Source organism: Dermacentor silvarum, chromosome 2, assembly GCF_013339745.2.
Source record: "Dermacentor silvarum isolate Dsil-2018 chromosome 2, BIME_Dsil_1.4, whole genome shotgun sequence".
NCBI classification, from domain to species: Eukaryota; Metazoa; Arthropoda; class Arachnida; order Ixodida; family Ixodidae; genus Dermacentor; species Dermacentor silvarum.
Window position 1 is genome coordinate 56,884,631 of NC_051155.1, and position 13,554 is coordinate 56,898,184.

The window sequence follows — 13,554 nt, forward strand, 5'->3', positions numbered from 1 at the left end:
GTTTCTCCATGCAGGGTGTAAAGCAATAGCTCTTCCCCGGATTGATATGCAACCAGCCCATGACCGTCGCTGAATTTGTTTCCGAGGTTACAAGGAACGAGAAGACGCCTGATATGGGGTTAAAGCAATAATATAGCCGTCAAAAGTTGACCGCAAACTATGCTTAAGTCTAAGCACCAGGCACCGACCACCTGCGCAAGACCATCAGAGCAGTCGTACGATAGCAGCAGCAGAGGTTGTTACCAAGGCCGCAGCCTCAGGTGACGTCGATCGCTGACATGGAAGAACCTCAGCGATGACTGCGAGTTCCAGAAGTACAGCCGCCATCGCCGCTACTGCAGACGGAAGGGATGACCTACGCTGCCAACGCAGCCGCCATGTGCCCGCCCCGCACCCGCACCAGGGCCCAGAAACGCCACAGTTCCGTCGCCAGATGCAGATGCCGCCACTGAAGCCCTGTGCGAGCCCCTCTGTGAGCCCGCGCAACGCCCCGAGGAAGACAGACATGTGGCGCGCTCCGGACCACCACCCTCTCTGCTATCACTGTGGAAAAGTGATAGTCGTTCAGGCAGGGTTGCCGCATGTTGCCCGCTCCTCGGGAACGCGCGGTAACCGTCCCTGAGTGGCTACTTTCACCGTCGTGGCTGGAGCTGTATCCTCATAAAGGAAGGCAACTTTGAATTTTTAACGGCAGAGCCGTTTAATCTCGGCAAAATGCCGGTGTGCAACGCTAAAACTGCTAGTGCGAGGAGGAGCCACGTCACGCGCAGGGCTGTAGTAGGCGTGCGCGCGGCGGCGCCAGGGCATTTCTCTGCTCCACTGAGATATAGCTCGACCTTAGCGCACCTTGACGCCGGGAGAAGAGGCTGCCCGACGAAAGAAGCGCCTTCAAACCACGCGGGGAAGGAATCGCCGTCTTCGTGCCGATCCAGCCTACCTCGCCAACAAAGCGGCCGATATGCGGCGTCGCCGAGCCGATCCGGAATACCGAGAATGCGAGAATCAAGCCAAGCGGCAACGCCTAAGGTTGCCCTTATAGCCTAGGCTTGCCCTGATAGCCCAACCTTGACTAGAAAAAGCCAAGACACCTTAAGCCTACATCAACTAGTTGCTAAGGAACGTCGCCCAGATCCTCTGTTTCTTCAGACTTAGCACCGCTAATGTCAAGCTAGCCGCATTTTTAAGGCGAAAGCCTTAGATCTCTATGTTTCAAGGTAGCGTTGTAAGGTACATAAAGTCACGTGACGTAAGGAAGGCCAGAATTGAACCAAGCGTGTCCAGCGGTGTATAAGGGTTGATAAATGATTAGCAACCTAATTAATGCTAGATTAGTGAGTGGATTAGGGCGAATTAAGGTGGATTAAGGTGCTACCCAACCTCCCGTCACGATGATGAAGAAATACAGCAGTTTTATGAAGACGTTGAATTAGCAATGAGAAAGGTGCAAACTAAGTATACTGCAGTCATGGGCGACTTCCATGCAAAAGTGGGGAAAAAGCAGGCTTGTGAGCAAGCAATTGACAACTACGGCATCGATTTTAGGAACACTAGAGGTGAGATGCTGGTAGAATTCGCGGAAACGAGTAGGCTCCGAATAATGAATACCTTCTTCAGGAAGCGCAGCAACAGAAAGTGGATCTGGAAAAGCCCTAATGGAGAAATAAGGAATGAAACAGATTTCATACTATCTACCGATCCCAGCATAGTGCAGGATGTAGAAGTGTTAGGTAGGGTAAAGTGCAGTGACCATAGGATAGTGAGGTCCGGAATTTCTCTTAATTTGAAGAGAGAAATAGTAAAATTAGTCAAGAAGAAACAGGCCACCCTAGACGCAGCAAGGGTAAAAGCAGACCAATTCAGGCTGGTGCTCGCAAACAAATATGCAGCTTTAGAGCAGGAAGTTGAAGGCAACATAGATGTAATGAATGAAACCGTAACTAGGCTGAACTAGGTAAGGCACCAAGGCAGCCAGTAGGTAAACACTCACAAGTAACAAATGACCTAATAAAGGAACCACAAAACATGAAAGTGTCTAACTCGAGAGACCAGATAGAATTCGCTGAATTGTCGAGAATTGATGAACAAGAAGAAAGTAAGGGATATTCTAAATTATAACGTGGAAAAGATTGAGGAAGCAGTAAAATATGGACGCAGAAGGAAATCAGTAAGAAAACTTGGCATAGGACAAGGCTAGATGTGTGCACTGAAAGATGTGCAGGGCAATATCATCAGCAATTTCGATGACATAGTAAAAGCAGCGGAAGAATTCTATATTGACCTGTACAGTTCCCAGGGCAGCCAAGCTACTTTCATTCGAAGTAGTGATGAACAGGATACAGAGGCTCCTTCTATAACTAGCAATGAAGGGCCTTGCAAGATATTACCAGGGGAAAGGCCGCTGGAGAAGATGGAATAACAGTCGATTTAATTAAAGATGAAGGAGATATCATGCTTGAAAAATTCGGGGTAGCTTGCACTAGTGGCGCAGGGCTAAAGACACAGCGCAGCTGATCGGTTTCTAGTTGGTCCTGGCTATACGAAGTGATGCTAAGTTATACGAAGTGTATTAGCATTTCATCGTGGTCCGTGGTATCGAGGAACGCAGAGGTTGTGGAAAAGAGAAAAGATGCATGTTTCTGCAGCCGTTATAGGGAGCACGGCTCAGCATCTGAGGGGCGGGGAAAGGGGGATAGAAAGTAGGAAAAGTGGAAGAAGGGGAGGGAGAGGGTAGTCGTCATCGTCTTGGGCAGGGTGCCCTCACAGTCGGTCAGCCAGCATCGAATCAGCAAGGTAGCAGAGTACGACCTTGAATACCCTGCTGGAACTGCGGGCTGGGAAGAGCAGGTCCGTGCTGGACGCTGAAGGCAGGCCCATGCGGCGTAGTTGAACCACCATGGTGGCTCGGTGTTGGTTGTGTGCGGGGCAGAAACATAGGAGGTGCTCCAGTGTTTCGACTGCCCCGCACTGTGTGCAGGCTGGTGAGTCAGTTCTACCCAGGCGGAAGCTCCGGGCGGCTGTCCAGCAGCAGCCAATTCGTAGGCGTAGCAGGAGGGATCTCTCCCTTCTTATCAGTCCCCGGTCCGGCAGCCGTGTCGGGGGACTCCGCCTCGCCACGCGTGCGTCGGGGTGACAGCTCAGCAGCAGTCGCTGCAAGGTGCTCCTGGAGTAGTCTGAGGCAATGACTGCTGGGCTGATCGCCGTGTCCATTCCTTGTGCCTCCTTTGCCAAGGCATCTGCCTCTTCATTGCCCGGGATTCCCACGTGTGCAGGGATCCAGTGCAACGAGACACCGGTGCCACTGCGCGGAGGGCGTGGAGCTTGGTTACCAAGAGGGCTCAACTAAGGCCAGCCCTCTCCGGCAAACACACGGCCTGAAGAGCTGCTCTTGAGTCGCAAGCCACCGCCACAGGAACTCCAGGAGGGTCTGCTGCCAGCAGGTCTGCGGCCAGGTGAAGGCCCGCCATCTCAGCAACGGTGGAGCTGGCCGAGAAGAAGAGTCTGCAAGTCGATGCCCTGCTGAGCGCGGCGGCCACACAGGCTGCAGTGGCTGAGCTGGTGTCGGGGAGGACGGAGCCGTCCGTGAAGCCGAGCAGTCTCCCTGCCAGCTCTTCCTCAAGCTTAGAGGTGGCCACCTGCAGGAGCGTATAGCTGGAAGAACGGCGCTTGGATTGTCCCTCCAGCGAGGTGCAGATGACCAAGGGCCCCTCGTGTGGTGGTGGTAGTCGCACCACTGGAGGTACCTGGCCGACCGCTCTCTGGTAAGTCTCGACCAGGCTCCCCATTCTGGAAGAGGGTCGGCCCGCCAGGCGGGTGAGCAGGGGTTCTCCGTCAGGGGCGTGGGCTAGCCTGCCAATGTGCAGCAAGCCACGCTGCTGCAGCAGGGGCGACAAAGGCCACACTCCCGCCTCTGTAAGCGTTGGAGCTATCTGTGAGAACTGGGGCAGCCCCAGCACGCTCCTGATGAAGCCCCGGTGGAGTTGTTCTAGACGTCTCAGCCGGGTTGGTGAGAGGGTGACCAGTGACAGGCCATAGAGCAGCCTGGAGGTGGCGGCTGCTGAATGTAGTCGCAGCGCCCAGGATGGCGAGCATCCCCGCCCCCTCAGGAAAATCCCTCTCACCGCTCTCTGGACCCTCTGGACCTGTGCAACCACAGCCTTCACAGCAGGAGTCCAAGTCAGCAGGTGGTCAATCTGCAACCCGAGGTATGTGACTGTCCTCTGCCATGGTATCCTGGTTGCACCTATGATGAGACAGGCAGTGCTCCGTCGGGTGGCCGAGCGGGGGTGTACCAGGAGGGCCTTGGTCTTGGCGGGGGATACCAAGAAGCGCGGATGGCGTCGACAGTACCTCTTCGCGTTGCCTCGTTGATACTGCTACAATTTGTTTCTCTCGCTCTCATTTTCTCTTTCTCTCTCCGGAGCATAGCGCGTGACGCGCACAATCTGCCTCGCTCTCATTTTCTCTTTCTCTCTCCCTGCATAGCGCACGACGCTCCGCGAGGTGGTTGCTAGGCAACGCAGTGGCAGGCGGCAGACATTACGGCCGGCCTAAATAGCTCCGCTGTTAAAAAATGGAGCTGGGCAGGTCGTGTAATGCGTGGGATGGATAACCGGTGCACCATTTGAGTTACAGAATGGGTACCAGGAGAAAAAACGCGCAGTCGAGAAAGGCAGAAAACTAGGTGGGGTGATGAACTTAGGATATTTGCAGGCGCAAGTTCGAATCAGCTAGCGCAAGACAGGGGTAATTGAAGATCGCAGGGAGAGGCCTTCATCCTGGAGTGGACATAAATATTCAAATTCAAATTTTATCGACCAGACAATAAGCTGGAAGGTCCGCTGGCCTAAAAGCCCTGAAAACGTCTTGACAGGGCCCAGGTGACCGTTACATGGCAGCAGCTGTACAAGGTGCGCAGGTTCAGATGATAGATACGCCGTGACAAAGGTAAAATAAAAACAGGCAGATTATACAACGTGTACATAAATCACACATATGCATCTAAGTTTACAATGCACAAAGAAATGCATAAGAAATTTACACGTAACAATCTATTTATCAGTCACACAAATGTATAAAAAGAAGACATGAATAATATCGTAATATAGTTGAAACAGTATAGTCGTGTTTGGCGCATGATAGCCTTAGCTGCTTATGCTTCATTAAACCCAACAACAACAACTGTATAGTCGATATCACTTACAGATAATTAATCCTTTTCTAGCACACAATAGAACAAAAGTATGAACGTAACTGTTTTTTACTCCATCTGGTTGTTTTCATATGTGTTGAGTGTTGTAGGGACGTTGTATGTCAAAGTTTGGTACTTATAGGTGCAAGTAGGTTAAGAACGATTAAGGTGAATTAGGGTTCATTAGGCGTATTAAGGTCCATTATTGTGGATGAAGATTACGCAGCATTAGGGTGGATTAAGCTCGATTAAGGTGGATTAGGGTGTATTAAAAAGAATCAGGGTGTATTACGGTGTATTAAGGAGGATTAAGGGGGTATAAGATCGAATAAGGTGGATTATGGTGAAATACAGTAGGCTTTACAAGGCTTTTGCCTTCGCGTCTCTCGTGCGATAGCTAAAGACACCTGGAAATTTTTCTTAAGCACCAGGCAATGAACAGTGCCAAGTATTACACTGAACGACGTAGACAACAAAATGCGACATTACTGCGACATTTTAGCAAGAAAAGTGCAGCGGTAAGCGCAAAACGTTTTTCGAACATTTAAGGCGAACAATGAACGTTCCTGTATAGCTGATACAGGAACGTTCGGCGGGGTTGGTTTTCGTGCAGCTTGCGGTAATCTCAAGAACTGCGTGGCGATATCCCAGAGCTCAGAAGTACTCTCATATATAGAAGTGGCCACGAAGTGGAACTGGCCGTAAAAGTGCTAGTGTTCCAGCGGGGCCGTGGCTCGACCTTGTAGAAAAGCGTCCCAGCACCATGACAGATGCGCAGCGAATTTCGAACACGTCCTGTAACTCTTATCTTCATCGTCAGCTAGAAGATTCACACCTTTATTGCGTAGCATTTCTTCGGGGCCATTTGCTGTTCCGTTCTTCCTTCCCTTTCATTTCCTAGAAAATCTGTCATTCAGGCTTGAACAGGTAAATTTTAGAGCGGAGCGCTTAGGCGCCCCTTTCTGCCGCGAGCGTCGGCGTCCTTCGTAACTGAGCGAACGAGCACAGTGAAGAATGAAAGAGCGAACGCGCAGCGGTGGGTGAAAGACGGCGATAGCGAAGAGAGCGCCAGGACCAAAGCAGAAGAGGAGGGTGCAGCGGAACCATGAGGAGGAAAGCGGTGGAGGGTATGACGAAAGCGCGAGTAGACGAAAAACGTGGGGCCATGCAAGGCGGGCTCTGCGGCGACGATGGCCCACAAGATGGCGCCACAGTAGCGCGCGTCGTCTGTATGTAAACAAGGCGCTGCATGAGCCGAAGTTTGTCTCCGGCGACTGCTCTTACTCGCGCCCACGTGTGACCCACGCGCTGCCTCTCGCGATCTCGCGAGTAGCGAGGAATCGTGCCACTCTTCGTTCCATTTGCAAAGTGCCGCACGAGACAGATTGTCCGCGCCAGTCAATATATCGCGAAATGAAAACGCGTATAAAGCTGCGCTCAAATTTCGCATTGAGGAGTATCATAATCGTTTGCGATTTTATTCTCTTCGGCATATTAATCTCGACCCTACTCTTACACTTTCTCTCCAAAGGTCCTCAACCTTTATTGCAATTCATCGCAAGCGTTGCTGAACAGGACAGTGTCATCGGCAACCTGAAGCTTTCCGAGATATTCACCGTTGAGTCTAACTCCTAGTTTGTCCCAATCTGATATCTTGAATACTTCTAAGCATGTAGCGAATAGCATTGGAGAGATTGTGTTTACTTGCTTGACCACGTTCTTGATCGGTATTCTCCTGCCTTTCTTTTTCAAAATTAAGGGGGCTGTGCCTTCTTTATAGATAATTGCTAAGACATTCGCTAATGCTTCCTATACTCCTTGATTTCACAATGTCTCTATTACTGCTGGTATTTCCACTGAATCAAACCCATTTTTGTGATCTATGAAAGCGATATAGAGCGGTAGGTTTTATTCCGCAGATTTCTCAATTACCTCATTGATGAGGCCGATGTGATACATAGTAGAATACTCCTTCACAAAGCCAGCCTGTCCTCTTGGTCGATTGAAGACAAGTGTTCGCCCGATTGTATTAGAATATACTTTGAATAATAATTTATACAATAGGGAAAGCAAGCTATTGGGTCTATGATTTTGCTATTCTTTAACGTCTCCCTTCTTATGTATTAGTTAACAGTGGCATTCTGCGAACTTTCTTGTACACATGAAATTGTCAGGCATTGCGTATAGAGTTCGCAAGCCTTTCAAGCTTATTAACTCCTCCTAATTTGAATAAATCGGTTGTTACTCCCAATTCTACCGATTTTCCCAGCTACAAGTATTGCAAAGCCGTTGTAACCTCATCGCTCGTTTCTTCAGTACCTTCATTTTACGCAAATAATGAAAGCTAAGAATATCATGTCAGCAGTCTTTTAAGGCTGCCTGGTTGTCGAAAGTTTAGTAGTAAAGTGGCGAAGACTGCAGACGCATTTTCTACCTCTTTCGGGAATACTATCGTTTTGTGCAACTTAGCGCGCAGCATAGACTCACTGATGCGACGGAAATTTGAGAAAGTGACGAATGTCCGAATGCGATCCATCAAAAACACAGCTCCCTATTAGGGTGTACCATTGCGTGGTACGCCACAGCAAGCGGTACCTGCAAGGGCCGCATTCTCATCGGCCAGTCACTTTTTGCTGCATCCCGTTCAGTGCGCATTCATTGGGTAAGCCAGCTAAAACGATGGCCTTTCCAACATTGAGGCGTCTGACTGGATGTTACTTCGCACAAATGTGAAAGCATTTCCAGAAATGATCAACCGAGAATACGGCCCCCGATTGACCAATCCTCCTACCACGGCACACAGCAGCTAGCGACGGACCTTTCGCCTGTTATGCTTGAACACGACGACGTCGTCCATCTCCCAGCAAAGCAAGTGACGCAGTAGAACCAGGGACTCGTTCATTCGCTCGGCCACCATCACAAGGTCGAACACGGCGTCCATACGCTCGATGAAGCCTCGCACGGCGCTCTCGTTGTGCGATAGCTCCAGATTGAAGCCCAGGTCGAAGCTCATCTGGTTCAAGCCTAGCCTCTTTCGGTTGGGGCCAGGCAGGATAGCGCGCATCTGCTTGACGAATGAGGCGTTTTCTGTGGCCCTCTGCAACTCCTCCAGGCTGACATTAACGTGTTCCTGTTTTTCGAAAGAGAGCGAAACGGAACGGTACAGCGGAAGTTAGGAGTGAGTTCAGAAAGGAGCTGAAGTCTACGCAGCGTGGTCAATAGCAGGTCATGGTCCTGTGCTATAGGCAAATGGCTATTCACAGCTAGTCAGGGGCACAGACAGTCACATACAACTTAAACACGCTCAAATCCTGTTGATATCTACGTAGTTCTGTAGCAAACACTTTCATGCTCTTTCGACGAGCGTATCCTATGGAGCTTTCGCGTGCGCGCGTGTGTGTGTGTGTGTGCACGGCCCCTGGATAAAAAAAAAAAAAAAGGCGCGGCCCGTTGCGTGGCACCGAAACGGCGCCTCGGGCCTAGTTCTCCTCGTGCCCGCTCTGGCGCCACTGCTCGGGTACAGCCGTTCGAGAAGCATTCTCACAGCCACGTTTGTACGCGCGACAGTGACTCTAATCAGGCCGTAAATAACGCGTTTTATAGTTGCGCATTACAGGTTGAATTTTGAAGTCGTTATTAGAAGTGCCGATTACTCCACACATGTGAAAAGTCTGCCCTAGGAACGCCAATGTTTTGTAGAGTGAGCCTCAATGCTCTCCATGAAGGCAGCCCGCTCGACTCACCTGAAATGAAAAGGAGTGCTCGATTGCGAATAAACGGGAGGGGATTTACGTGTTTCTTCAAGACGACTTCAAGACGATGGATCGCGTTTATTTACAAGATGATGAATGCGAAGGTATCGCTCAGCGAAAACAGTCCACGGTGCCGCACCCGATCCAGCCCAGCTTCGTTCTTCTCTTCAACCGAACTCCCCTCGCACTTTTCAATATTCTCTCTGCGCTGGCAGTGGCACGGCCGCTAGGTAGGTAGGTAGTAAAATTTATTGAGGTCGGGAAGAATCTTGACCCATTTTTTTAAAGGGGCAAGACTGCGGGCCGCGCCCGCATTGGGACGGGAAGGCCAAGCCTCACCGCCACATCGTGGGCCTTCTGGACAGCCCAGAGTTGGTCAATCCATTCGTGGCTATTTTTAAATAAAAAAATCACAGCATATCCACGGGGTGAATGATGATGAGTGGGGCGAAGCTCCAGGGGATCATTCGGGTAAACCACAGCTACGGACGAGAGATAAAGAGAGCGCGCGTCGGGAACGAACGCCCTTGTGCAATGCAGCGCACCTAGCTACGGACGAGAGAGAAAAACGCCGGAAGCGTTCTCCAGAAGCCGGAAGCTGGCGTCCGGAACCGGAAGCGGCACCGGAAGTGGAAACGGAAGAGAAACCGGAAGTGAAAACGGAAGCGGAAGTCGGCTTCCGGTTATACTATACATATATATGTATATATGCGTATACATACATATACGGACACACAGCGCCATCTATTGAGCAATTCATAAACTAGAGGTGGCTACATACTACTACTACTACTACTACAGAGGAGGGAACGACCCACACCCTAAGGAGCTTCGCCCCTAAAATGTGCGGCCTGCTGCGTCGCTTTCCCGCCAGTGGGCGAGCGCGTCTCGGCTGAGTTAAAGTCCCTAAAAAAACTAGGCTGAGTCGACAGTTGCGGCCGCTGTTTTTGCTGGGCTCGAAAAAAAAATTTATTGGGCTGCGCGTTCTTTTTTTTTTAATGTACGGCGGATAACCAGGAAACACAGTCGGGACCACAGTCAGAAGCAAAAGCGTAATCTTCGTGTTCTTTTTACAGTCATTCTCAGTAAAATATAATGAACATATCAGCGACCTGTTGCTTGGCTCCCACTTGCTTCCTTTTCCTGACGGCCCTTGTCGAGAAATATTCTTCAGCCACCCTTGCCGACGCTGTAGATCGCAGGGCATTTCGTGGTACTTCACAGTAGCATCTCTTCTCGCGTTCGAGTTGCACAGCGGCCCACAACAGCTTCGCGGCATCACACCGCTAGAAAAAACTGCCTGCCACACACGCGCACACGAAAGAACCGTACTCAAGCACAAGAAACATGAGGCAAGCTTCTCACACACAATCACATAAATAAAGCACACGAGAATGCGCACGAAAAACCACACTAACAGGCATAAATCCCGAGGCAACCACATTTTAGCACGAACCGGCTTCTGCCTTGCGTACCGTAGCAGTGGCGCCCTCACCAAAAACAGCGGCCGCAACTGTCAACTTAGCCGAGACGCGCTCGCCCATTGACGGCGACGCGACGCATCAGGCCGCACCTTTTTTTTATTCAGCGGCCGTGGTGTGTGTGTCCAGGGGCACACACCCACCAACACTCTGAATGTGCGGCTCTAGAAATCCGCAAGCACTGAGCGAGCGAAATGTGCGTCCCTCGCAGCATGCTCGCAACAACCCGATCAAATCAGTACAGTACTCAAATGGACCTTCGTACTACAACAAGTGTGGCCTCATATCTAGAGCAAGATTGCCGGGCTTTCTGATGCAAAGCACCTTCTACAGATGCACAACAATGTTAAGGTTAAATATGTATTTCTGCGCTATTTGTGTTGCGGTACAAAGCTTTCAATTTATTTTGGGCAGAAACCTCGTACTATGGCTATTTAAATCACGGTTTCTGTCTTTTTACTGACTGTTTCGCGAAAGCGGCCAGATGCCCCGAGAAAATTTGGTCGACTCTGAGAAGGATGCTGAGTGTTAAAATGGCTTGCTTGCGCTCCATTTAATACTACGACACTGGAATGCAACCTGCGAACCTGCGTAGTTAGAACGCCCTGAGAGACCGTGTTCGAGTACGGGAAACGGCACTTTGATACGGGTGATAGATTGCATCAGCAGTGATATAGTCGTAAGAAGCATCAGCTACACATGTAAAAATTCTGCACCTTTAAGAGTGTTGGTTCTATGGCTAAACGTGTTACCGTTGAGGTGGTAAAAGATTTTTATTGTGCATGACGGCGAACTCGAACTACACCTGATATGAAAGAATTCGTAGTTGAAAACAGGGTGCTTTATTATCATCACATGATGCGCTCTGAAATGCCTCACACGACAGTTTAACAACGATAGCAATTAAAGTTTATTTTATGCAGTTTTTGCGCTGTCTGTCGAAGCTGCCATGATGTCTAGTTGCCACAAAAAGTTGCCATAAAAGAAAACTTGTCCTTTGTTCCTATCAAACATTCTACCTTCCACCTGAACTTCATTGTGTTAGCTGTGAGTACGCAATCACTCTTAAGGATGACAAACATTTCATTGTTTATGTTTCGTTCTATGTTACCCGAGAATTGTGCTCAAGAACCGAACGAGTCAGCACTACGATCACCGCCACCGAGACAGGGCATATGGGTGCGCTCTCAAAAGCCTAGCATTTGTGACAGTGAGAAATTTATGTGGGTGTCTGCAAATGTCCGCACAGCACGTGCTTCTTTTGTGCATTACCTGTGCTACTGCTAATACGGCCGGATCAGAACTCAAGTTCTTTTAACAAAGACATGAACAACATTTGCAATGCAACTCTCAGCGAGCGCTTAGTGCGTATACTCAGAACAGCGCAGCATGCAACGGAGAGAGAGAGAGAGAGAGAGAAGTTTAATGGTGCGAAATGCAGAGAGGTCGGCCTGAGGTAAATTCCTCTAGCCAGCTACTCGGCGTTGGGGGAAGGCGAAGAGGGAAAGAAAGAGGGAAGAAAGAGGCGCATGATGGGTGACGATGATGAAAGAAGGAGGGTGTAAAACATATGGCAAGCACTTTGGCATGCTCAAAGCCTACAGTCCAGGCCCGTACTTTTTAAAAAGTTCAGTAGCGCCTGGATGGCCTTGAAACTTGATTGAGCGTCTGGACAAGGGCCTAAAATAACGTCCTCCGACAACGGTGGGCTGTCGAGACGCGTAAGGTCATTATTCAACCTTTGACGCTCTTGCACGTACCTAGGGCAGTCACAAAGCACATGACCTATGGTCTCATTGACATTGCACAATTCAGTCTGGAGACTCGGTGCGTCGCATGAGGTGAACGTATCCGCGCGTAAACGCTACCCCCAGCCTTAGTCTGTGCAGAGGACTGGCACAGCTGCGTTGAATTTTCGGTGGTAGCCTAAATTTCATGGTAGGGTCCAATCTCTGCAGTCGTCTGTGTCGATTATCCGGATTGTCCCAGTGCTTTTCTGTCGATTTTCGGATGACACTGGAGGGAAGGCAGTTTGCGTCCGCTCTTGAAAAAGGAATTGCAAGCATTGATTCTGGTTCTTCGAGTGCTTTCTTCGCTTCGGCATCAGCCAGTTCGTTGCCGTGTATACCACAGGGACTGGGAATCCACTGAAATGTGATGTGGTGGCCGTTTTCTTGCGCTAAAGTGTATAGCTCGGCAGTTTGAAGAGCCAACACTCTGTAAGCGCTTTCTTTAAACACCAGTCTAAGTAGTTGCAGAGCCGATTTTGCGTCACTGAAGACTGTCCATACTTGAGAAGGCTGTTGCAAAATATATTGAACGGCCTCTCTGATTGCCACTAGTACCGTAGATGTTGTAGTCGTCTTGTTACACAGAAGAAACCGTCCAATGACTTGATGCGCAGGCACGACGAAAGCCGCACCAGACGCATATGGCGAGACCAATCCGTCTGTATACACATTCACCGAGGAGTCATATTCTTTCGACATATATTCAAGTGTTAAATGTCTGATGCCGACGGTAGGTATTCGCGATTTTTTAGAAATTCCGGGAATAAATAGACGCACCCGTATTTTGGACATTACCCATGGGGGCATACGTGGAAGGTCCGCAGGGGCAAAATATGATGGTATGGCAGATTCTTGGCATTTAATGGCTCTTGTAAAGGTGGAGTCCGGCCGTATGTCGGTTTGATTGGCATTCATGACGGCACAGCAGTCGCAGGAATACTCGAAGAGGTTCGCATCGTAGATAGACAGGTAAAGGGGTGACGCAAGCCTCCTCAATTGTTCCGTAGGTTGAGGTGCAACGTGGAATACCGAGACAAGTTTTCAGCATCTGTGCCTGGGCACTTTCCAGCGTACGCAAACATGACCGGCTCATACCTGATAAAACTGGCAGGCTATACCGAATGTAGCCGACGTAGAGAGCCTGGTACAGCCCGAGTAGCGAATGCTCAGATGGACCTCACTTCATACCGGCCAAAAAGCGAAAAACTTGAGCAAGCCCAGTTAATTTTTTCTTTAACATTTCCACATGCTTTGACCATGAAACACCGCGGTCAATGACAACGCCGAGGTATCTGTGGTGGGTCACATATGGGATGGTATTGCCATTGATCATAATTGAATAC

General features: G+C 49.8%; 1 protein-coding gene across 1 annotated transcript in view; it reads right to left on the bottom strand.

The window, feature by feature from the left end:
- LOC119440055 (galactose-3-O-sulfotransferase 4) overlaps positions 1–13,554 on the bottom strand; it is a 69,532-nt gene that overhangs the window by 36,978 nt on the left and 19,000 nt on the right. Inside the window, exon 3 of the mRNA XM_049662722.1 lies at positions 8,007–8,318. Coding sequence (XP_049518679.1) covers positions 8,007–8,318 — 312 coding nt within the window. The remainder of the gene's footprint in view (positions 1–8,006; positions 8,319–13,554) is intronic.